The sequence below is a fragment of the Xenopus laevis genome, chromosome 2S (assembly GCF_017654675.1).
Source record: "Xenopus laevis strain J_2021 chromosome 2S, Xenopus_laevis_v10.1, whole genome shotgun sequence".
Classification (NCBI taxonomy): Eukaryota; Metazoa; Chordata; class Amphibia; order Anura; family Pipidae; genus Xenopus; species Xenopus laevis.
Window position 1 is genome coordinate 7934874 of NC_054374.1, and position 23278 is coordinate 7958151.

The 23278-nt window shown below is 39.4% G+C and overlaps 1 protein-coding gene across 4 annotated transcripts in view; it reads right to left on the reverse strand.

Annotated features, from left to right (window-relative positions):
- Nucleotides 1-23278, reverse strand: part of LOC108709195 (glycine receptor subunit alpha-2) — a 104810-nt gene that overhangs the window by 58858 nt on the left and 22674 nt on the right. The window contains exons 1-2 of one of the 4 annotated variants that reach the window (XM_041583342.1): nucleotides 17088-17151; nucleotides 16919-16986 (exon numbers count right to left, since the gene is read on the reverse strand). The exons of 1 other annotated variant lie outside the window; for it this stretch is intronic. In XM_041583342.1, coding sequence (XP_041439276.1) covers nucleotides 16919-16921 — 3 coding nt within the window. In that variant the 5' untranslated portion in view covers nucleotides 16922-16986; nucleotides 17088-17151. Of the gene's footprint in view, nucleotides 1-16918; nucleotides 16987-17087; nucleotides 17156-23278 lie in introns of those variants that run through there. 2 more of the 4 variants (XM_018248826.2, XM_018248824.2) reach the window with 2 other exon arrangements.

A 23278-nucleotide genomic window follows, 5' to 3' on the forward strand; every position in this document is an offset into this window, starting at 1 on the left:
CATCGAGGATTGTAGTAGGGAGGAGCTTCCCAAGGCTTTTGAATTGTGTAGAGTAAAGGGGTCACAGTGGAGAGGGTGTCAGGATTAGAAAGGTTTTCTCCCTGGTCACTCCACTGGGTGGGAGCCGGACCTCTCTGAGGTATATTGCTGAAGGAACGGATGTACTACCTGACTACCTTGCCTGATGGGAGTCTCTGCTGTGTAATGTAACCTGTTTCAGCCCGAGGTGTGACATTGTATATGCCTTGTACCTCTGTAAGTAAACCCTGGGCTCATTTGTCTTGTACAAATAAACTGTTATTCTTTTGGTTCATCACAAGAATCTCCTGGCGCCCACTATTTCTATTTGGTGTAGCACAGTAGTGTGAGAGTTGTAGTTAAACTACTCCCATAGCGAAGGCCCTAGCCTGAGGTGTTTTGAGTCGCATGTGACCCATGCTCTAACAACTTGCTGGACATTAACCCCTTTTTGGTCTGCCAAGTCAGATTACATTACAATATGTAATGGTCCGATAACTGTTAACATTCATCTTGAGGGTGTCATCTATGTCACAGACTGCTCGGGTGCTAGGAATTGTAATTTAGAGCAGCTACAGAATCATATATTGGCAATATTTTCTGATTTATATAAATCTAGAGTTGATTTACGGTGGTTTGATTGATGGACTTGAACAACACCGGGTTTTCAGGAAAACATGCAATATACAATATAAATTACAAGTTTACTCTGCAGTTATTATGGAAGTGAATAAGTCCTGATTTAGCTGAGCCTTGCCAAGAAGAAGACAATTACAAATTGGTAGAAATTCTATCAAAGGGGACTTCATTTAGGTGCAAAACTTGGGTTTTGGATATAATTAATATTAAGTATCATCTGTTTTTTTCTCCCCTTTACAGTAACAGTCAGCATATTATTGGCTAATTAGTTCTCTGCACTGCTGATGGAAAGATCAGATTTATCACAGGGATTTTGTCTAAATGAAGTAATAAATCATTTAATAGGTTGTGGTCCCAAGTGCTAAAGCCAGGCAATTTAAATAGACCAGGAAAGAATATAGTCTATCTCTCACAGTGTTTTCTGATGTTTTAGTGGTTGAAATCAGGGTTGCCAGGTCTAATTTTCAAAACCAGCCAAAGTCGGCTTCAAAACCAGCCCAAAACTAGCCAAGGGGAACTTCAAAAGTAGCCCAAAAATTGCACAATAGGTGCAGTGAAAAAGTCTAAAAATTAAATAAATATATATGGAAAAAAATGTTTATTTCAGATTGGCAAATTTTTACATGATGCAAAATGGGGCATATTTGCCCATCACCAGGTGTGTGACTACAGAGGGGGGGGGCTGGATATATAGGGGCCCCATAAGAATTTCAATACTGTACACTTTCAATAAATATTGGTAAAACAGCTCAACCTCTAGACATTTTGGTGGCCAGCAGACTTCTGCCCCAAAATTGTTTAAAATTGAGACTGGGGGACACCCCTGAACTGCCACCCACGCTAAGCTGCCCACAAAGAGCCTGGATGCTTACTACTAAAGTTCTTGCAAAAGCTGCAAGCCTTCCATCCCCCTATACCCTACTATGGAGAAACTCCAATCTGCAGCACCTAGTTCATCTACCGGACTTTACATACTGGCCAAAATTAGGGGTCAGACACCTATCGGATCTCTTAGTTAACAGCACCTTCCCGACCCTTACCCAGCTAGCGACTAAACTGAACCACCCAAACATAGCTTGGCACCGATATTTCCAACTCAGACATGCATTTGCGGCCCAATTTGGTAGCCTGGTAATCTGTACAAACACCCAACCACTTGAAGACAGACTTTGGGACCCGAATCCACAAAAGCTGGTCTCTGGGCTATACAAGATACTAATATCCACCATCCATAGTCCACTTAACAAAGCAAAAAACAAGTGGAATGGCCTTATCCCTGCTCTAGATGATGATATGTGGGAAGATGCAATAGGGGAACTATACAGCTTTCTAATCTCTACAAAAGATAGGATGGTGCAATTCCGTATCATACATTGTACATATATTACTCCAATCAGGCTCAAAGCCATGGGCAAAAGTCCCAATGCAAACTGTCCCAAATGCCAGCACCCGGACGCTGATTTCTTCATTTGCTTTGGTCATGTCCCCTGGTACAGAGATTCTGGGCCAAGGTAATAGCCTAAATGACTAATGAAATTCTGCTCCCTGGAGCACTAACACCAGAGGTGTGCCTACTGGGACTGGTGGACGAATTGGCACCTCTAAATAAAACGCGGTATTTACTAAAGACCCTTTTATTTTACACCAAAAAGCAAATTGCCATGACATGGATGAGCCCACGACCCCCTACAATAAAGCAATGGGTAAAACTGATCAAAACCAGGCTCCCGATGATAAAACTAACATACATAGCCAGACAGTACCCAGAAAACTTTGGGAAAATCTGGGAACCCTGGTTGGAGCTCTGTCCCGAAGTCCCGAATCTCAATAAATGCGTGTATATGAGAGAACATATATGTAGTATAACTATTTCTTTTTCAGCGAATTGAGTCTTATATAAGCGCGCTCCAATCCTGTGAGACTTGAAAGTAACATGTAGTACTCACTTTAACCTAACATGTGGCAGACTTTATGCTCCGATTGTGTCTTAAACTGATATGTTGTGGTTCTGCGTGACCAACTGCACTTTTTATCGCCAATGCCTACATTGTCTGTTGTTAAGTGTGTTGTTTGTTTCAAAACGAAAAATAAAAACCTTTTTAAAAAAAAAAAGACGGAGACTGGGGTACAGAGCCCAAAATCTGGTAACTCCCGACTTCTATACAAGGCAATCCCATTGCATGCTGGATATTGTAGTCTTACATTAAACTTGTCAGTCTGCAAAAACAAAAACAACATTACCCAACATGCAATGAGAGACACAGGCTTGGCACATTAGGGCAAGAAATAAACTTTGACTGGTTTCCAAAGTACACACCAGCCAAAGGCCCAATAAGTAGCCCAAATCCATACCTTGGCTAGTTTGTACTTTCAAAACCCGCCTGGGCTTTACATTAGTAGCCCAATCTGGCTGGAAAACCGCCAACCTGGCAACCCTGGTTGAAATCATCCCAAAATGTTTTGGATACTTTGTTATAATCAAAATTTTTAAGCCAGTTACTAGGTCATGGCAGGGTTGAGAACTGTAACCATCCCAGGTTTGTCTATATTGTGTAACTGTAATTCATGGTATCCGTGATTCTGATTTAATTACAATTTGTATTTCAATCAGTCTACCTCTAAGCCCAAAGGTCTGTTAAACACAGCTTCATAAATATACCAAGGCTTGGAATAAATATGTTAACCAAGCATCAGCGATTTCCATGAGCCATAGACATAAGTAGAGAAATGTTCTGCAGTACAACAGAGAGAAAACTGTTTATACCGTGGCTAATCGTTCAATGAAGGGACATGAGTGGGCTTCCTTGCGTGTGTGTATAATGGAACTAAGCCCAAATGTCAAGAGCTGCTATTCCTCTACACAATGAATACTTTGGAATACATGTGGGTTGGCATTTGCTAAGGATCGACAGAGGCATTTCAGAAAAATATTGGTAAGAGAGTTATTTCCTCACAATAGGTAGGCCTTTCCAGCTTTCCATTCCGATTAGAAGAAAAGAGGTTCCGGCTAAATATTGGGAAGGGGTTTGTTACAGTGAGAGCTGTGAAGATGTGGAATTGTCTCCCTGAATCAGTGGTACAGGCTGATACATTAGATAGGTATAAGAAGGGGTTGGGTGGTGTTTAGCAAGTGAGGGAATACAGGGATATGGGAGATAGCTCATAGTACAAGTTGATCCAGGGACTGGTCCCATTGCCATTTTGGCGTCAGGAAGGAATTTTTCCCCCTCTGAGGCAAATTGGAGAGGCTTCAGATGAGGTTTCATTTTGCCTTCCTCTGGAAGGAAGGAAGGTTTAAAGGGATACTGTCATGGGAAAAAAAAAATTTTCAAAATGAATCGGTTAATAGTGCTGCTCCAGCAGAATTCTGCACTGAAATCCATTTCTCAAAAGAGCAAACAGATTTTTTTTATATTCAATTTTGAAATCTGACATTGGGCTAGACATATTGTCAATTTCCAAGCTGCCCCAAGTCATGCTCTGATAAACTTCAATCACTCTTTACTGCTGTACTGCAAGTTGGAGTGATATCACCCCCCTCCCTTTTTCCCCCCAGCAGCCAAACAAAAGAACAATAGGAAGGTAACCAGATAGCAGCTCCCTAACACAAGATAACAGCTGTCTGGTAGATCTAAGAACAATACTCAATAGTAAAAACCCATGTCCCACTGAGACACATTCAGTTACATTGAGAAGAAAAAACAGCAGCTTGCCAGAAAGCATTTCTCTCCTAAAGCGCAGGCACAAGTCACATGACCAGGGGCAGCTGGGAAATTGACAAAATGTCTAGCCTCATGTCAGATTTCAAAATTGAATATAAAAAAATCTGTTTGCTCTTTTGAGAAATGGATTTCAGTGCAGAATTCTGCTGGAGTAGCACTATTAACTGATGCGTTTTGAAAAAAAACGTGTTTTCCGATGACAGGATCCCTTTAACTTGACGGACGTGTCTTTTTTTCAACCTAACTTACTATGTTACTAAGTTACAATAGGCCCTGAGCATTTAACATGCATGTTGAATTACCATATATAACTCGTTTGCATACGATTTGAGGTAATAATCCGATGCAAGGCTTCATCAGGGATGTATAACTCAAAGGTTAAAACATATTCAGAACATTGTGCTAATTAAGGAAGCCAACAGTCACATTCATTAAGAGACACATTTAGCAGGCAGAAGAATACAGATACACACACATATCCAAGAGGTTATAGCTCTTTGTTTAATGAGCAAAATATATTTGCTTGATTGAAGGGTTTTATTCCACATTTCCTTCAAACGATATCCATATTAAAGGGATACTGTCATGGGAATTTTTTTTTCAATACGCATCAGTTAATAGTGCTGCTCCAGCAGAATTCTGCACTGAAATCCAATTCTCAAAAGAGCAAACAGATTTTTTTATATTCAATTTTGAAATCTGACATGGGGCTAGACATGTTGTCAGTTTCCCAGCTGCCCCCAGTCATGTGACTTGTGTCTTCACTTTATGATGGAACTACATTCTGGCAGGCTGTTATTTCTCCTACTTAGGCTTAGTCCACACCAGGCGATTCGGGGAGATTTAGCGCCTGGCGACTAATTGCCTCTACTTGGAGGCGACTAATTTCCCCGAACCGCTTCCTCTTCTCCTGCGCCGGCTGTAATGAGAGTCGACTGCGTTATGACACACGCGGCACTTCGTTTTCCGAAGTTGCTCGAAGTTTCTTCGTGAGGCAACTATGAGCGACTTCGTTAAACAAAGCGCCGCGTGTGTCATAACGCAGGGGACTCTCATTACAGCCGGCGCAGGAGAAGAGGAAGCGGTTCGGGGAGATTAGTCGCCTCAAAGAAGAGGCGATTAGTCGCCAGGGCACTAAATATCCCCGAATCGCCTAGTGTGGACTAAGCCTTAATGTAACTGAATGTGTCTCAGTGGGACTTGGCTTTTACTATTGAGTGTTGTTCTTATGTCTACAAGGCAGCTGTTATCTTGTGTTAGGGAGCTGCTATCTGGTTACCTTCCCATTGTTTTGTTGTTAGGCTGCTGGGGGGGAGAGGGATCGAGGTAATATTACTCCAACTTGCAGTACAGCAGTAAAGAGTGACTGAAGTTTATCAGAGCACAAGTCACATGACTGGGGGCAGCTGGGAAACTGACTATGTCTAGCCTCATGTCAGATTTCAAAATTGAATATAAAAAAATCTGTTTGCTCTTTTGGAGCAGCACTATTAACTATTACTATTTGTAAAAAAACAGGTTTTCCAATGACAGTATTCCTTTAAAGGTAAATGTAAAGAACATTTTGTATTTAAATGTTCCAGTTTGGTAAGATTCTTTAATATGTCACTAAATTTGATATAAACTGTTGCTCAAGTATTTATTTTGGGGGTAAATAAAATCTCAGTGCAAGGGCATGGGTGGTTTATATACCTGAGGCAACAACAGAAACTAGTCACCCATTAAAGGAGAATTAAGCTTAACTAAAGAAGTAGCTAGAAATGTTGTATGTTTTGGGCTTCTGCACCAACCCAAGACAACCACAGCCCTTTTGCAGTAAAGATCTGTGTCTCCAAAGATGCCCCAGTAGCTACCCATCTTCTTTTCTGCTGATTCACTGCACATGCTCTGTGCTGCTGTCACTTACTGAGCTTAGGGAGCCACTCACAATATACAGTACACATAGAATAGAAATGTCACAATATAAGGCTGATTAGTAATTAATACACATAATTACTACATGGCAGCACAGAAACCAGTGCAATTAGCATCAGAATTGAATAATCAGCAAACCTGTAGCATCAGCTTATATTACAGCCAGGGAAGCTCATTTTCTGCTGGATAATTAGTGACGAGCCCTAAGCTTAGCTTCTCAACAGCCAATCAGAGCCCACTGAGCATGTGAGTGTCACAGACACTTTCCAAGATGGTGACCCCCTGTGACAAGTTTGAAGTCCTGGATCATTGCTGCTATTGACAAGCTGATTATATATGATCATTATATAAAATATGGCATTTTTAGCCACATTTATTTTTAGGGTTCAGTTCTCCTTTAAGGTAAGAATGTAGAGGTTTCAGGAGAAAACCGGCAAATGTTGAAAATGATATAAATGCATAGATGTTTTTGTTCTCTCTTATGAAATAGGTTTTTTTTGGAAAGCAGATATTGTATTGGGCATGGGTAATATCCACAAATGATTTGTTTTGACGTGTTTAATGCTTTTTTATTTTGGAAGCAAACCATTATTTTTAATCACTGACAACTTATTATGTGCAACCTCTTACTCTGCACTGCTGCTTTGGATTCCTCTCACCTGCTGGCGTCCCTGCTGTGGCACATTAGCATTGTAATTAGAAAAGTCTGTCACCTTGTAAAGCTTGATGTTTCTGCAGTACCTGGGCTGAGAATTATATAATGAGACCCAACACCACGATACATCTCTTACTCAAACTGTTTGAGTTTGTATCACAGAACAAGCTTGACTGTAGTACAAGGAAATACAACCTATTGCTCTGCAGCTGACATGAAGGTCCCAGTAAATCTCAGATGAGAAGCATCAAGTGGCCTCACTCAGCTCTAACACTGGAGGGATCTGGGTGGAGTATATGTGCCCCTGTGAGCTTCAATACAGTGACTATACAGCATTTACTGATCTTCCATTGAAAACAAAAAATCATTTTGCCTGTCATTCATGAATAGACTGTAGTTCTATATGTAGAGGCTTCCGTCACATAGCCGAACACCTGTAAAATGATCAAACACTGGTCCAGATTCAAATCCACAAGAAAAAAGTATTTAAAGGAGAAGGGAAGGTCTTTTTACTTGGGGGGTGCCAAATGTTAGGCACCCCCAAGTGATCGCATTTACTTACCTTAACCCCCAGGCCAGTGCTCCTATCAGGAGAAAGCTTCACCGGCCTAGGATTCTTCCAGCGAGCATCACGGAGCTATTGTTTCCTGCTTCTTCTTTCTCCAAATTTTCTAGGGCAGACGCATGCGCTGTAGCGAAATAGCCAATTTTTGGTTAAAGTTCGGCTTTTCGCTCTACTGCACATGCGCAGCCGTGAGAAAAAAGAAGAAGCCAGAAGAGGATTGCTCCATGGTACTCACTGGAAGAATCCCTGAGGTTGTAGGGAAGGGCGAATTTGACCTGTTTCGCTTCACCAAAAATTTGCCGCCGGTGAAATGTCGCAGACGCCCATTAAAGGCTATGGGCGTCAAAAAATTTTGTCGCATGGCGACACGCGTCTTTTTTTTTTGATGCACGCTGGCATACAAGTCTATGGGCGTCATTCTTTCGTCGAAACGAGGCGAAAAAATTCGCCCATCCCTAGTTTACACTAAGTAAATATGATCACTTGGGGGTGCCTAACATTTGGCACCCCCAAGTATAACAGGACTTTCCTTCTCCTTTAAAGGAGAAGTAAAGATTAGGTAAAAAAGTAGCTAGAAATGTTGTACATGATGTTTTGTGCTTCTGTACCAGCCCAAGGCAACCACAGCCCTTTAGCAGTAAAGATCTGTGTCTCCAAAGATGCCCCAGTAGCTCCCCATCTTCTTTTCTGCTGATTCACTGATTCACATGCTCTGTGCTGCTGTCACTTACTGAGCTTAGGGAGCCACTCACAATATACAGTACACATAGAATAGAAATGTCACAATATAAGGCTGATTAGTAATTAATACACATAATTACTACATGGCAGCACAGAAACCAGTGCAATTAGCATCAGAATTGAATAATCAGCAAACCTGTAGCATCAGCTTATATTACAGCCAGGGAAGCTCATTTTCTGCTGGATAATTAGTGACGAGCCCTAAGCTTAGCTTCTCAACAGCCAATCAGAGCCCACTGAGCATGTGAGTGTCACAGACACTTTCCAAGATGGTGACCCCCTGTGACAAGTTTGAAGTCCTGGATCATTGCTGCTATTGACAAGCTCAAACTTTAGCCTCGTGCAATAAGTTCACTATATAAAATATGGCATTTTTAGCCATATTAATTTTTAGGGTTTAGTTCTCCTTTAATGGTTTAACAAGTAAAACCGATTCAATTCGAGTAGAAAAACGTTTCTCCTAATTCAGTTCCAGTTTATTTTTCCCATAGACTTCATTAGAGTTTTACATGTGATAAACAGTGAGATAAGTTATTCTCATTGAATTGGTTCTAAGGGAAAATCTGAAATTGAATTAAAAGATAAGATTTTCTCATCAAATTGAATCTGACCCATTCCATGGTTTGCAACTACAGATGCAAATGTACTGGCTAAAATTGGCGGGGGCAGGGTAGTCTTGGATAACATAACATGATTAGTAATGGGTGAATAAATTCGCTAGGCGTGAATTCACTGCGATTTTCCACGTTTCACCACCAGCAAATAAATTACTGCTGCAAAAATTTTGGCACACGTCATAAAAATGGTAGTGCGTCAAAATTATTCGGATGCCCATTGACATATGGACAAAATAGGCGTACATATAAAAATTGATGCGCGTCAAAATGATTTTGACACCTATTGAATTCAATGCATTTCTCAAATTTTTCAATGTTTCAGCAATTTTGCGGTAAATTCGCAAATTTTTTTGACAAAGCAAAACGGGACAAATTCACCCATCACTACACTTGATTTAACTATATATTTATATATAAGTGGCAGTACAGGTAAAAGCTCCATTATCCTGAAGCCCAGTTATCCCTGTTATCCAGAAAGCTTCAAATTATGGGAAGACCATCTCCCAGAGTCCATTTCAACCAAATAATAATTTCTAAAAAACATTTCATTTTTCTCTTTAATAAATATGGAGAACCACCCAGGTTCTAAGCATATTCTGGATAACAGGTCCCCTACCATGTAAAACAACATGAGCAGAAAGCAGCAACCATTAGTTGGAGGTTGAATACCCCATATTTTGTATTGTATCTACTTACTGCCCTCAGCTATTTCTGATGCACAGAGATCTGTAAAAGTCACTTGCTGAAAGAAGCCCCTTGTAATTCTTTGCACTTTAAATAAATCATTGAATTATATTCCTACTGTTAATTCTATTCAATTTAATATCAGCAATGCACTGTAAGAGGATCATACAAGCTAAATTAAAAGCAGTGCAATTACTTCAAGCTCATTAATACAGAGCACAATGCAAGTAGAGTCCTTCGCGGGTCCATTTTTTGGATCCCCTACCTGCAACCTGCAATCTGCAACCCGCATTCTTACCTGCTTGGACCCGATACCCGAACCGCAAGTATCTTATCCGCAACCCGACCCGCTACCATCAAAAATCAGGAAGTGCTGTCATTGTAAACTGTTGTAACATCATCGGAAGTAGGCGTGATCAGAAAAAAAAGGGGTTAAAACAGGAAATGCTGTCATTGTAAACTGGAAGTGACATCATCGGAAGTAGGCGCAATTAGAAAAAAGGAATAGAAATCGCTATTGAGAAGACCTGCGGCCCGACCCACAGAGTCGCCGACCCGCATCTATACCCGCACCCGAAATTTCAACCGGCAGGGTACCGCAAGTTTTTGCGGGTAACCCATGGGTACCCAACCCGCTGCAGGACTCTAGCTGGAAGTCTCATTTATACTGGCATTTCAACTCTTCAGTTTTATAGGATATAAATCACACTTCTTATCATCAGGTGGACACGTGTCATACCTAACTTGATAGAATGATGAACAGGTTAACGTAGCAAAAAAAAAAGGAATTCTTCTTTACTGGATTAAAACCACATTCATATTCCACCCCACTTGCATGAATTGGATTATTATGCTCCAAAAATGCTGCCCCCTACAATTTTGAATTAATTTTTGTGTACTTTGACCAGGGCAGGGATCTCCAACCTTTTGAACCCATGAGCAACTTTAAGAAAAAGGCGTTGGGGAGCAATACAAGCATGAAACAAGTACCTGGGGTGCCAAATAAGTGCTGGGATTGGCCATTTGGTAGCCCCTATGTGGATTGTCACCTACATTGAGGCTCTGTTTGGCAGTGAACCTGGTTTTTATACAACCAAAACTTGGAATTCATAAAAAAGCTCCAACTTTGAGGCCATTGGGAGCAACATCCAAAAAAATTTGAGTTTCGAAATTTAATTCGACTTCGACCACTCGCCATCTAAAACCTGCCAAATTGCTGTTTTAGCCTATGGGGGACTTCCTAGAAGTCAATTGGTGGACTTTGAAAATTTGAAGTTTTTTTTTTAAAAACTTTGAATCAAATTCGATCGAATACGATGTTCCTTCGATTCATACGATTCAAATTCGAACAAAAACGGCCTAGTCGTCCGAAAAAAAACTTTGATTTTTTTTTCCGGTTGGTCTTTTTTATTACAAAAAAACTCCCATTACTTCGAAATTCGACCCTTGAAAAATCTGCCCCTAAATAAACCCAATAGGCTGGATTTGCTTCCAATAAGGATTAATTATATCTTAGTTGGGAACAAGTACAAGTACAAGTACAAGTTACTGTGTTATTATTACAGAGAAAAAGGAAATTATTTTTAAAAATCTGGATTATATGGATAAAATTGAGTCTATGGGAGATGGGCATTCCGTAATTCGGAGCTTTCTAGATCCCATACCTGTATTACAGTTTGACATTAGCGAGCAAAGTTTCGTTCCTACTGCAATGATTTCTAATCAGATACATTTACACTGAAATGATAAAACTATGGCAGAACTGCTTTGTGTTAGTCTTGTGGTCCGGCAAGTTAAGGTTAGTGAGTGTAAAATAACTGTCAAACACATAATACATCACGTTACATAATTTTCTACATTTCTTTTAGAATTAGTTCAAAGCTAAACAATGAAAACAGAAACTTCTTACCTAGATTTATCAAGCCGTGCAGTGCAATTTTAGATCAAATAAGGGAATCTCACCTACAGAAACACCTGCTCAAATCTTCTTTAATTAAAGAGCATCCTGTTGCATTTTGCAAAAATGATATATTTGTAGGCTGAATCATTTCATAAGATATTTTATACTAGGGATGCACCGAATCCAGGATTCAGTTCGGGATTCGGCTGAATCCTTCTGCCCAGCTGAACCGAATCCAAATCCTAATTTTAATATACAAATTAGGGGCGGGGAAGGAAGTTGCGTGACTTTTTGACACAAAATAAGGAAGTAAAATATGTTTTTCTCTTCCCACCCCTAATTTGCATGTGCAGATTAGGATTTGGTTCGGTATTCGGCCGCAAAGGATTCGGGGGTTCGGCATATGCAAGTGGGAAGGGAAAAAAAACATTTTTTACTTCCTTGTTTTGTGAGAAAAAGTCACGCAATTTCCCTCCCGCCCCTAATTTGCATATGCATTTGTGAATATTAGGATTCGGTTCGGTCGGGCAAAAGGATTCAGCCGAATCCAAATCCTACTGAAAAAAGCCAAATCCCAAACCGAATCCTGGATTCGGTGCATCCCTACTTTTAAGTTTAACGTTTAGTATGTTATAGAAAGTCCATTTCTAAGTAACTTTTCAACTGGTCTTCATTTTTAATATCTTATAGTTTTTGCAATACTTGTCTTCATCTTCTGACCTTTTCCAGGGTTCAGCTGGGGATCTCTGACCCCATAAAAATGCTCTGTAAAGGTGACCTTACACAGGGAGATCCACTCGTTTAGCGATGCTGCCAAACTAGCGGACCTCTCTTTTAATATGCCCACATTGAGATGGGCAATAGTGGGCTGATCTAATAATGGGCCCTATGGACCAACGATCACATGAGAACGGAGGTGATACGGTGGGCGGATCGTGGGACTGCATCAACGAACAGATGCGGCCGTGATCTGACTGGATTTTTTTACCCCTGCCCGATTGGTATTTGCCCGACTTTTGGCCAGATATCGATTGGGGAAGCCAGTCTGATGGGCCCACACACGGGCCAATAAGCTGCCCACTCGCTCTGTCGGCAACTTTTATCGGCCTATGTATTGGGGCCTTAAGGCTACAAATGCGTTGTTTTTGCTACATTTACTCAGGTTTCTATTCAGGCCTCTCCTATTCATATCCCAGTCTCTTATTCAAATCAGTGCATGGTTGCTAGGGGAATTTGGATCCTAGAAATCAGATTGATGAAATAAATACTAAATAAATACTAATAATAAAACATTAAAACCAACGGCAAATTGTCACAGAATATCACTCTCTACATCATACTAAGGGGCAGCTTTATCAAGGGTCGAAGTAAAAATTAGAATTTTCGAGTTATTTTAGTGTAATTTGACTAGGGAATAGTTAAAATTTGATTAGAGTTTTAAAAAAAAATTAGAATTTCAAAATTTATCATGTACTGGCCCTTTAAGACTATTTGCGACTTTAAACCTACCGAATTGTTTTAGCCTAAGTGGGACGTCCTGGAATCAATTTGGAGTTATTTGGTGGCATCGTGAAAATCCAAGGTTTTTTTTGAGGAAAAACTCGAATTGAATTCGATTCAAAGTCAATTTGAGTTTGGGGGTCGATCCCATTCACCCGAATTGAAAAAATTCGATTTTTAAAAAAAAATTTGATTGGTCATTTTTGACTCGAAAAGCGAGTTTATGGGAATTTTTATAAACTCCCATACACTCTAAATTCGACCCTTGATAAATCTTCCCCGAAAAGTTAACTCAAAGTTGAACAACCCCTTAAACTGGTGCAGTGCAAGTCGGTTACATGATGAGCATGCCCCTATTGCTAAAAAAACTCCGCAGGGCTTGCAAGTTGCCTTGCTGACTCTGCAAAGTCAAATGAACATAGAGTAAATCGAAAGTTGGCCATTATAATATGCTCGACCTTAACATACATCAGTGAATGTTACAAGATACTTTATCTAGTAGAAGTAATTCTAAAACAACTGGACTTGCTGAGTAATCATTGAAGACGTTACTCATCCGAGCAGCTTCTTCAGTTCAACTGACTGGTATGGGAAGTCCTCAGCATATAAACTCTTCCACTAATCCACTAATTTGAGAAGGATAAATGAAAATCGACATAGTCATATAGATGACTATCAAGGTTTTCATTCATCCAGGTCATGGTATATCTAATATAAGTAAATCTAAAACAACTGGACTTGCTGAGTAATCATTGAAGACGTTACTCATCCGAGAAGCTTCTTCAGTTCAACTCACTGGTATGGGAAGTCCTCAGCATATAAACTCTTCCACTAATCCACTAATTTGAGAAGGATAAGTGAAAATCGACATAGTCATATAGATGACTGTCAAGGTTTTCATTCATCCAGGTCATGATTTATCTAATATACGTAAATCTAAAACAACTGGACTTGCTGAGTAATTATTGAAGACGTTTCACTACTCATCCGAGCAGCTTCTTTAATTCAACTGACTGGTGTGAGAAGTCCTCAGCATTTACACTCTTCCACTAATCCAATCACAATGGCACATTGTAACTCTTCAAAGAGGTGACATCTGAAACTCACAGAGGTGTAGATTCTGTTTAGTTACTGTGATAGGATTACCAATGTGTCCCTACAACTCCTAGAAACAGGTGTTACTTGTGAGACTTGCATGAATGGATAAGTGAAGTGTTCTGAAACCGTCGGGGTACAGATGGTAGAACAGCAGATGTTTCAGATAATAGACCACAGTTTATATGCCGAGTACTTCCCATTCCAGTTAGTTGAACTGCTCAGATGAGTAGTAAAATGGCTTTAATGATTACTCAGCAAGTCCAGTTGTTTTAGAATTACTTATACTAGATATACCATGACTTGGATGAATGAAACTCTTCATAGTCATGATACAAGATACTGTTATGAAAGAGCAGCACCATGTTCCTAGAATCCAGCAGGTTGGTAACTGGCAGATAGCAGTGTGACACTACTGAGTAACAAGAGGTTCTCCCCAATGTAGTAACACTGCACAGCTTGTTAGATCTCTGTGTTTGTGCATGAGCTGGTGCAAAGCATTGAGAGTTCTTCAGCAAAAGCAGCAATGATCATTGATAACTAAGGCGCACATGTACAACGGAGGTATGCCGTCGCATGAAATGAGAGGACCAGCTTCCAATAATGCAAGCAATGTAAGTGTTTTCATCTCACTGAATGCCATCTTGTCAAGAAGGTGACATGTTTATTTGCAATCATCTTGCAAATCGGATTCTTTGCAAAGTATCTACATCTCATCCATTCATATTGTTATTCAGTCCCACGGGTGTGATTTTATCAAATACTGTATAAAAATGTACTTACTATAATATTTTGGCATGTTGGTTAAAAGGGAACAGTCGGGGGCTATTTTAGTTGACTGAAATGGTGGATCTGCTTTTTTTTTTTACTAGTTCTTGCAGTTGCAACAGTTCCAAAGCTTTAAATATACACAGGTCTCACTATGGGGCAGATTTATTAAAGGTCAAAGTGAAAATTCAAAAAACTCTCAAATTCGAAGTGTGAATTATCTAAACTCGATTCGAGTTTTAATTCAAATTCGAATTTCAAGATACTCTGGCCCTTTAAAAACATTTAATTTGACTTTTCCCCACCTTAAATCTACTGAATTTCTGTATAAGTCAATGGGAGAGGCCCAGGGATCAATTTGGTGATGTTTGCAGCCTTCCTGACACGTTTTTTTAATTCGATTTGAGTTTTTCTAACTCGATTCGAGTTTTCGCGTCGATTCAATCTGTCCGAGCTGTGAAAATTCGATTTTATTAATAAAGTTTGATTGGTCGAATTTCGAGTTTATGGGAGTTTTTAAAAACTCACATGAATTTGAAATTCTATTCTTGATAAATGTGCCTCTATGGGGGTTAAACTAAACTCCGAATTCAAAAAAATATATATAATTTTTTTTTTTATAAAATCTGACTTTATTAAACCCCAATGATGGAAAATTTTGAATCCGGCATCTCAGACCTGTTGAGGTTACATATAAGTCAATGGGAGAAGTCCCAATGATTTTTTGATATGTGCTGGGTTTCATGTAATACCCAAAAGTTTTCAGGCAAAAAGCATAAGAAATCTGAGTTTTCGGGGGGCATTTCTGGTTGTCAACCAAACAGGCAGAGGGCGTCACAATGGAAGTGGCCCCAGCACTGCTGAAAGTCTCAATAATAAATTGCCCGGAGCTATAAATAGAACCCACACACTTACTTGTATATTCCACATATTTTTTAATTTTGCTTTTTTCTATATTTCTACATATTTTGTTCTTAAAATTTATATTTTACAAGTTGATATAGTTACAAAGGGGTGTCCAATAAATGGCCCAACACATTCTGCTTGACCACAGCTCCCAGCATTCCAAGGCAGCTAAAGTTGTTGTTAGTATTTACAGGGCAGAACCATTGGAGGGTCAACTATTTTTGAAAACATGGATGTTACCAAAATATTGGGTAGATGACCTGTTTTAAATGTAATATAAATGGATATTCAGGCAGAACCCCATTGAACTGTCTCTACTTTTACTATAGCTTCTCAGCTAGGCTTTCATTACTTTTATTATCAAATTTCACAAAGCCAATTTTTTCTCACAAAAAACTGTGTTTCTTTTTATTTCTCCAAAACTCGAGATTTATTAAGTGTAAAAATCATGAAAAACTCTAATGCAAAAATTGCCATGTAAAAGCAGTTGAGGTTCTATAAAAGTCAAGGGGAGCTGCACTGATCCTATTGGACCATTTTTTTAGCCATTAATGGGGGAATGTAATAAAAGTTGGTGGCGGAAAAAATATTCGCAATGCCCTTGAGCGAACAAAAATTTTCCTGTATGAATTTAATAGATCCTATGTGAACCCGGAAACTATTTAGCGACCTCTTCCGACAGTGGAGGAAGGTTTGTGAGTTTTATAATTTGCGACAGAGCGCAGTGAATATAAAAAAACTTCTTGCTGAAAATGTTTTTGTTTGCTCCAGAAGATTACGCCACCTTCAAGCACTTCTTAAAAGCGGGCAATGTACAATTAAAGTTTGCAATGCAATAACAGTTTAAGGAAGTATATTACATTTACAAATGTTTATTCTTATTTTTGCAAACTCTTTGTGACTTTTATTACATTCCCCCATTAGTCTTTTAGAGGTTTTTTAGAATTTTTTTAGCTAGTAAAAGTAAATTGTTTTCCCCTTATTTTTTTAGCAAATTGTTAAGTTTGTGTTTTTTATATTTGGATCTCTTAATAACTTTCATGGCATTTGTGGTTTTAAGTAAAATTAGTTTATTTGTGGTTTTTAAAACTTAAAATGAGAATGTGAATAAATGGGCCTCCCAGTGTTCACTATTTCTTTTTGTAACATGTCCAACTTCTTCACAAGAGAGCTTCAATGGTCAGTCCCACTCACCATTGTAGTTTCTGCTATAGAACCAAAGCTGTTGATAAATATGTTGCAGGTAACATTTACAGGGGGACCTGCAAGTTAAACGATAGACAGAAGAAAAAGAAATGACAGTTTGAGCTCATACAAAACATTCACTGTAGTTAGGCCTTGCCGGCGGCAAAGCAGCACTTACCATTGTAGTCTCTGTGACTGATCCAAAACTGTTTATAAAAATATTGCAAGTAACGTTTACTGGAGGACCTGCAGGAATGCAATAAGAATGTTGCAAGATCTGTGTATGCAAAAGGGAGGGTTGAGGCCTGTACGGACTGGTGCAGATATGGAGGAAACCAAGCAGAAGCCAATAAAACAAAAAGTCACCCCTCAAAACATTGTTTCTGGTTACATAAGGATGAAATATATAAAAAAAGTTTGGTAGGTATGGAAATGTGAAATGATGATGCTGAATGTACAGTAATGGCTACAGAACACCCCATTATAACAACATCAAGAGCATTTTGAGCAGTTGTATCATAAACATGAAATTAGAGAGTAGTGATGGGCGAATTTGTCCCGCTCCGCTGAAAAATTTCTGAATTTCCTGTGAAATTCGCTAAATGGCAAAAAATTTGGCGGAAGCATTGGGCGTCAAAATAATTTATAAATAACGTGTGTCAACATAGACACCTGTAACACTTTTGTCCAAATGCATTAAAGTCAAAGGGCGTCCAAATAATTTGGACACACAAAATTTTTATGGCCAAATTTTTTTGACGCACAGAATTTTTGCTGGCGACTTTTCGTGAATGCGGAAATTCGCAGCGGATTCGCCCATCACTAATAGAGAGTCTTCTACATGCTGCACTGGCGGTGCATGATGTGCTGGAGTTGAGAGAGCAGAGGGCCAACTCCCTGGATTATTTTCAGTTTCCCAACAAGGACAGATGAACATGCAGTAGATTTTAATCTGTGAAAATGGTAAGTGTGTACATATATAACATTGATCATTTAGTTATTCCTAAACTTTATACTAGGCATGGCCAAACCATAGGCCTCAGGTATTTGGTGAACTTTAATGAACTGTATTCTCCCCAACAGCCAAATTATGCAGAGGGTCATGGTATTCTTTTGCAGTAGTGTAGGCCCCCCCCCCCCCACAACCTTTTTCTATCCACCAGCAACATTTTTTCTCTGAGTGCCATACCGCCGGCGATTTACATTCTAGTCAGCGGGAAGGCAGTTCAGGGAGATTAGTCCCCTGAAGAAGTGTAATTTTGGCGAGTAATCGCAGGGCGACTAAATCTCCCCGAATCTGGACATGTGTCTCTGCCCTTAATAGCGCTGCTCTAGAAGACTTCTGTACTGAAATCCACTTTTCAAAAGAGCAAACTGATTTTTTTTAAATTTAATTTTGAAATCGGACATGGGACTAGACATATTGTCAGTTTGCCAGCTGCCCCAAGTCATGTGAATTGTGCTCTGATAAACTTCAGTCACTCTTTACTGCTGTACTGCAAGTTGGAGAGATACAGTATCACTCCCCTCCCTTTCCCCCCAGCAGCCTAACAACAGAACAATGGGAAGGTAACCAGATCGCAGCTCCCTTGTAGAAATAAGCAACAGACTAATTACCTAAATACCCTTTAGCGAGTCTATTTAGGAGTTGGATTTGGAAAAAAAGATAAAGCAGACCAGGAAGACATAACCATCCATTTTTTCAGCAAATATTTCAGCAAACCATTCAGTAAAAACCTTGCACAAATAAGTCCTTTTGGGCCAAATTCCTAACACTCAGTGTTCTTTCTGCTCATTCACATCACACAGCCAGCACTGTCATGTAACTGCTGTTTTGTATTCCTATATCAATACTAAATACTCCTTCAATGCTATTTAAGATCAAGATGCTTATCACTGTATAAAAGGCTGCTTTGATTGCAAACATATCAACAAAGATGGCTTCAGCCAACAGGCTGGTATTGATGCCAACAGTAAATATCAACCATGCCGTAATGACTGCTGGGTTTTTTGATGACTTCAAGCAAAATGTTTCATTTCCCTTTATGGTTCTTTCAGAATTATAACACACAGTAATAAATGCATTATTTCCCAATCCCCACTGACCCTTACAAGTACCACCTCCTCAGATTAGCCATAAATAGAAATGAACACTTTAGATGAAATGTGCCACAGCTTTATTAGTACAGGCATGGGACCAGTCATCCAGAATGCTCGGGACTTGGGGTTTTAGGGATAATGGATCTCTTTGTAATTTGGATCTTCATACCATACGAGAAAATCATTTAAACATTAAATGAACCAAATAGGCTGATTTTGCTTCCAATGTCGATAAATGATACAGTACAAGGTCATGTTTTATTATTACAGAGAAAAATAATTATTTAAATTCTCTGTTGGCTTCATTAGTAATGTCACTATCAAAAGACTCATCTTCCCGAACTTGTATTTATTCTGAAACTATGAAAAAGTAGTTAACTGATAGGGGGTTATTTATCAAAATCCAAATTTTTCAGGGGAAATCTTAAATCATGAATTTTTGGATTTTTGCTCAAAAGGCCTGAATTAGTCGGATTTTCTGGCTCATTCCAGCGCAGACCACAGAAACTTCCAAATATTATGGGACCTCTCCCATTGACTTCTATACAACCTTGGCAGGTCTGAGATTACTTTTTGTATCCTCGGGGTATAATAAATCTTGAAAAAGCCAAGGTTTTTTTTCCACTAAAAATTCAGATTTTATTGTAAAAAAAACCTTGAATTTATCGAGTTTTTGGCATTCAGACTTTGATAAATAACCCTCTGTTTTATGTTACAAAATCCCATTGCAGTCTACAGAGAAAGCAGTATAATTAGCCATGTAGCTTACAGGTAATATACATAGTATCAGGGTCAGACTGGGGGGCCTGGGGCCCACTGGGCTGCTGACGCAGGGCCCCCCTCCGGGTCCCCTGCCAAGCAGGCCCCTGTCGTGTCCCCGCCGAGCTGGACCCCCAACGCGTTCCCTACCAAGTTGGACCACCCGACACATGTGCGCACTTTGTATTTGCTACGACCTGCCTGATAAGGGGATGGAGATGCGGCAGGGAGATTCTGCTGGGAGATTCCGCAGGGAGCATAATCTCTATATCCCTTAGTGCAAAGACACCCATGAAGATTCAGTGAGATTTAGTCGTCCGGTGACAAATCACCTCTTTTTCGGGTGACTAATCTCCCCCGAAAAGCCTTCTCGGATCACTTCGTTTTCCGAAGTCGTCCAAAGTTTCCTTGTGGGGATATACAAGTAATAAATCTTGAAAAATTCAAGTTTTTTTTTCCACTAAAAATTGGAGTGTTTTTTGGTCTACTAAAAAAAAATAATAATTAAAACATTAAATAAACCCAATAGGCTGGTTTTGCCTCCAATCAGGATTAATTATATCTTAGTCTGAATCAAGTTCAAGGTACTGTTTTATTATTACAGAGAAAAAGGTGATAAACATTGGAATTATTTGGATAAAATGAAGTCTATGGGAGACAGGCATCCCATAATTTGAAGCTTTCTGGATAACGGGTTTCCGGATCAAGGAGTCCATACCTGTACATTTTGGGCCTGTGGGTTATAGGTCCCATGATAATGGGTTGGATAGCTGGTAAGGTGTGGAGGAAGGAGGTATCATGGAAATGTGGTAGAGCCAGGCTACAGGATATGTCCTCTTACAGGACCTTACTCAAAGAAATGTTAATAATAACTGCCAAAAGGTAGATTTAAAAACAATTAACTGTTTGGGCTGACAGCATCTATTTTATGATGAAAATGATAAACATGAATGTCTGCTGAAGAAGTCCATCTAATGGATTGAAAGTTATTAAATTACAACTTCTTGTGCTTACCAAATAACACCAAGGTGGGCTTCTATATAGTGAACACCTACCCATGAAGAGTCATACAGTGACTGTAACTAGCGTTCATTTGTGCCTAGTGAAAATGCGCTAGTGGTCTTGCGCTTATGTAAATTTGCATACGGCAGGTAATTTAAAGTTGTATGGACATCTTAATTATAAATGTTGGTGCAAATGCTTGAAGTTACCACTTTTTATTACAAATGTCCAGGGACCCTTAATAAAGACAAAAGAGTTAATCTAATGCCCGACACATGAGCCCACTGTAAAATGAATGTTCCATATGTTATGAAATGTCTGGTGAAAACCGGTTACCCAGTCCGCTTCAAAAAAGGAAAAGTCACCAGCGTTTTTGGAACTTTAATGCGTTTTCAGCACACAGGATATGATGCAAGTGACAGAAGATTGAGGAAGATCTAGCAGTGGTGTAACTACCAGTGGTGCGGCGGGTGCGAACGCACCAGGGCCCGCACTCCCTTGGGGCCCCTGGAGCCACAATAATGGTTATCATGAGCGGCTGGGCAGGGGGAGATTTTACAGCATGCATGCCAGCAATACTACAGCACCCAATTCATAGGGGGGAGGACTCGATAGGGGGGCCCAGTGCCCATCCTGTGCCAGGGCCCACCTGCGAGTAGTTACGCCACTGTCTAGCTGCTTTATAGCAGTTCATCTGGTCTGAGGTGGCGAAGTCAGATCTGGTGAAAGAGGTAACGTTCAGTAAAATCTGCACTTTAATGAGTAACGACCTTTCGCCAGAGTGAAAAGTCGTTAGTGACAGTCTCTTTCGCTAACGAATCTACAACTGCACCTGTTAGTTACGACTGCACCTCTTGTGAGCAATAAACATGTAAAATCATTCTATTAGATATCAGCACCACCATTAATAAAATATGGATTCCCAGGGCATATTCTTATTAGGAATGTGGCGCCACAATGCCCATTAACATTCTAGCCAATCTAAAGGCTGACGAGGGCTTCAGCAAATTAATGAACTTTCAAAGCAACACAGCATTTTGAATTAGTGACCTCCTCTTCATAGGACAAAAAAAAACAATTAACCTTTAAATTATTAATTTCATTTGGCCTTTTTTTCTACAACCACAAACATATGTACAGCCACTAATTACCAATAACCAGTGAAATATTATGTTTGGGCACATGAATAGCGGAAATGAGTCACAGTCACCATATTCAGCATGTCTTTTATAGATAGAAGCAATAGGCTTGTGCTACTATTTTGCAGCCTGTTAGAAACAGCATTTTTGCTTAGATCAGATTTCTCAAATTATGTCAGTTTTCTTTAAAATATACATTAGTTATTGCTTAAATAGGTTTTAAAATATCAAATGTACTGTACATGTATGATGCCTGATTGTGTGGGCTCTGGGGCCTTCCAGATAAGGGATCTTTCAATAATCTGGATACCTATTTGCTATGTCTATTAAAATATTATTTAAACATTAAATAAACCCAAAATGATTGTTTTGCCTACAATAAGGATTAATTATAATTAAGTAAGGATCCAGTACAAGGCGCTCATATATATATATATATATATATATATATATATATATATATATATATATATATATTACTAAAGAGAAAAAGGAAATCATTTCTAAATATATGGAATCTATGATATATGGGGGCAGATTTATTAAAGGGCAAAGTGACTAACGCTGGCAACATTGCACCAGCATTATCGCTTTCAGGCACTTCACCGATTTACTAACGGGCGCAGGCGCAAATTCACTAAGATGTGGATTTCACTGAACGTTTCCTCTTTCGCCAGACTTGCCTTCACCAGCTCAGACCAGGAGAAGTGCATTGGAGTACATAAATCTTCTTCAGTCTTCTGTTACTTACATCATATTTTTAGTGGAAATAGTTTCGAAGTCCCAAAAAATACTGGCGTCTTTTCCTTTTTTCAGAGTGATAGGCTGCAAAAGTCCTTACATTTTTTTGTGTAACCGGCTTCCCCCCTAAATTTTCTAACATAGAACATAAACTGTACAGTGGGCTCATGTGTAGGGCAATATAACAACTATATTTTATTTATTAAGGTTCCCTGGATTTGTGTAATGTAATGTATTTGCTGCAACATATACGTCCATTCTACTTTATAATTTCCCACTGTATGCTAATTAGTGAAGAGTGAAGACCTCTAATGAAGTTGCGCTAGGCATAATTGAACGCTAGCGCATCTTTGCTTTACCGTATATATACTCAAGTATAAGCCGAGTTTTTCAGCATCCAAAATGTGCTGAAAAAGTCTACCTCGGCTTATACTCGAGTCAACGGGCAGTAGCTGAGATTGCAGTCACTGCTAATCATTCCTACACCAACAGTTCGCTTGGGGAGAGACTGCAATTGGTTTTCCAGATAACGGATCCTATACCTGTATCTTATTTCATACAACTTACTTGGCCCTTGTGGTGGAACCAGGACACATATGTGACCCTCCACTAGATTATCTTGTCCCCA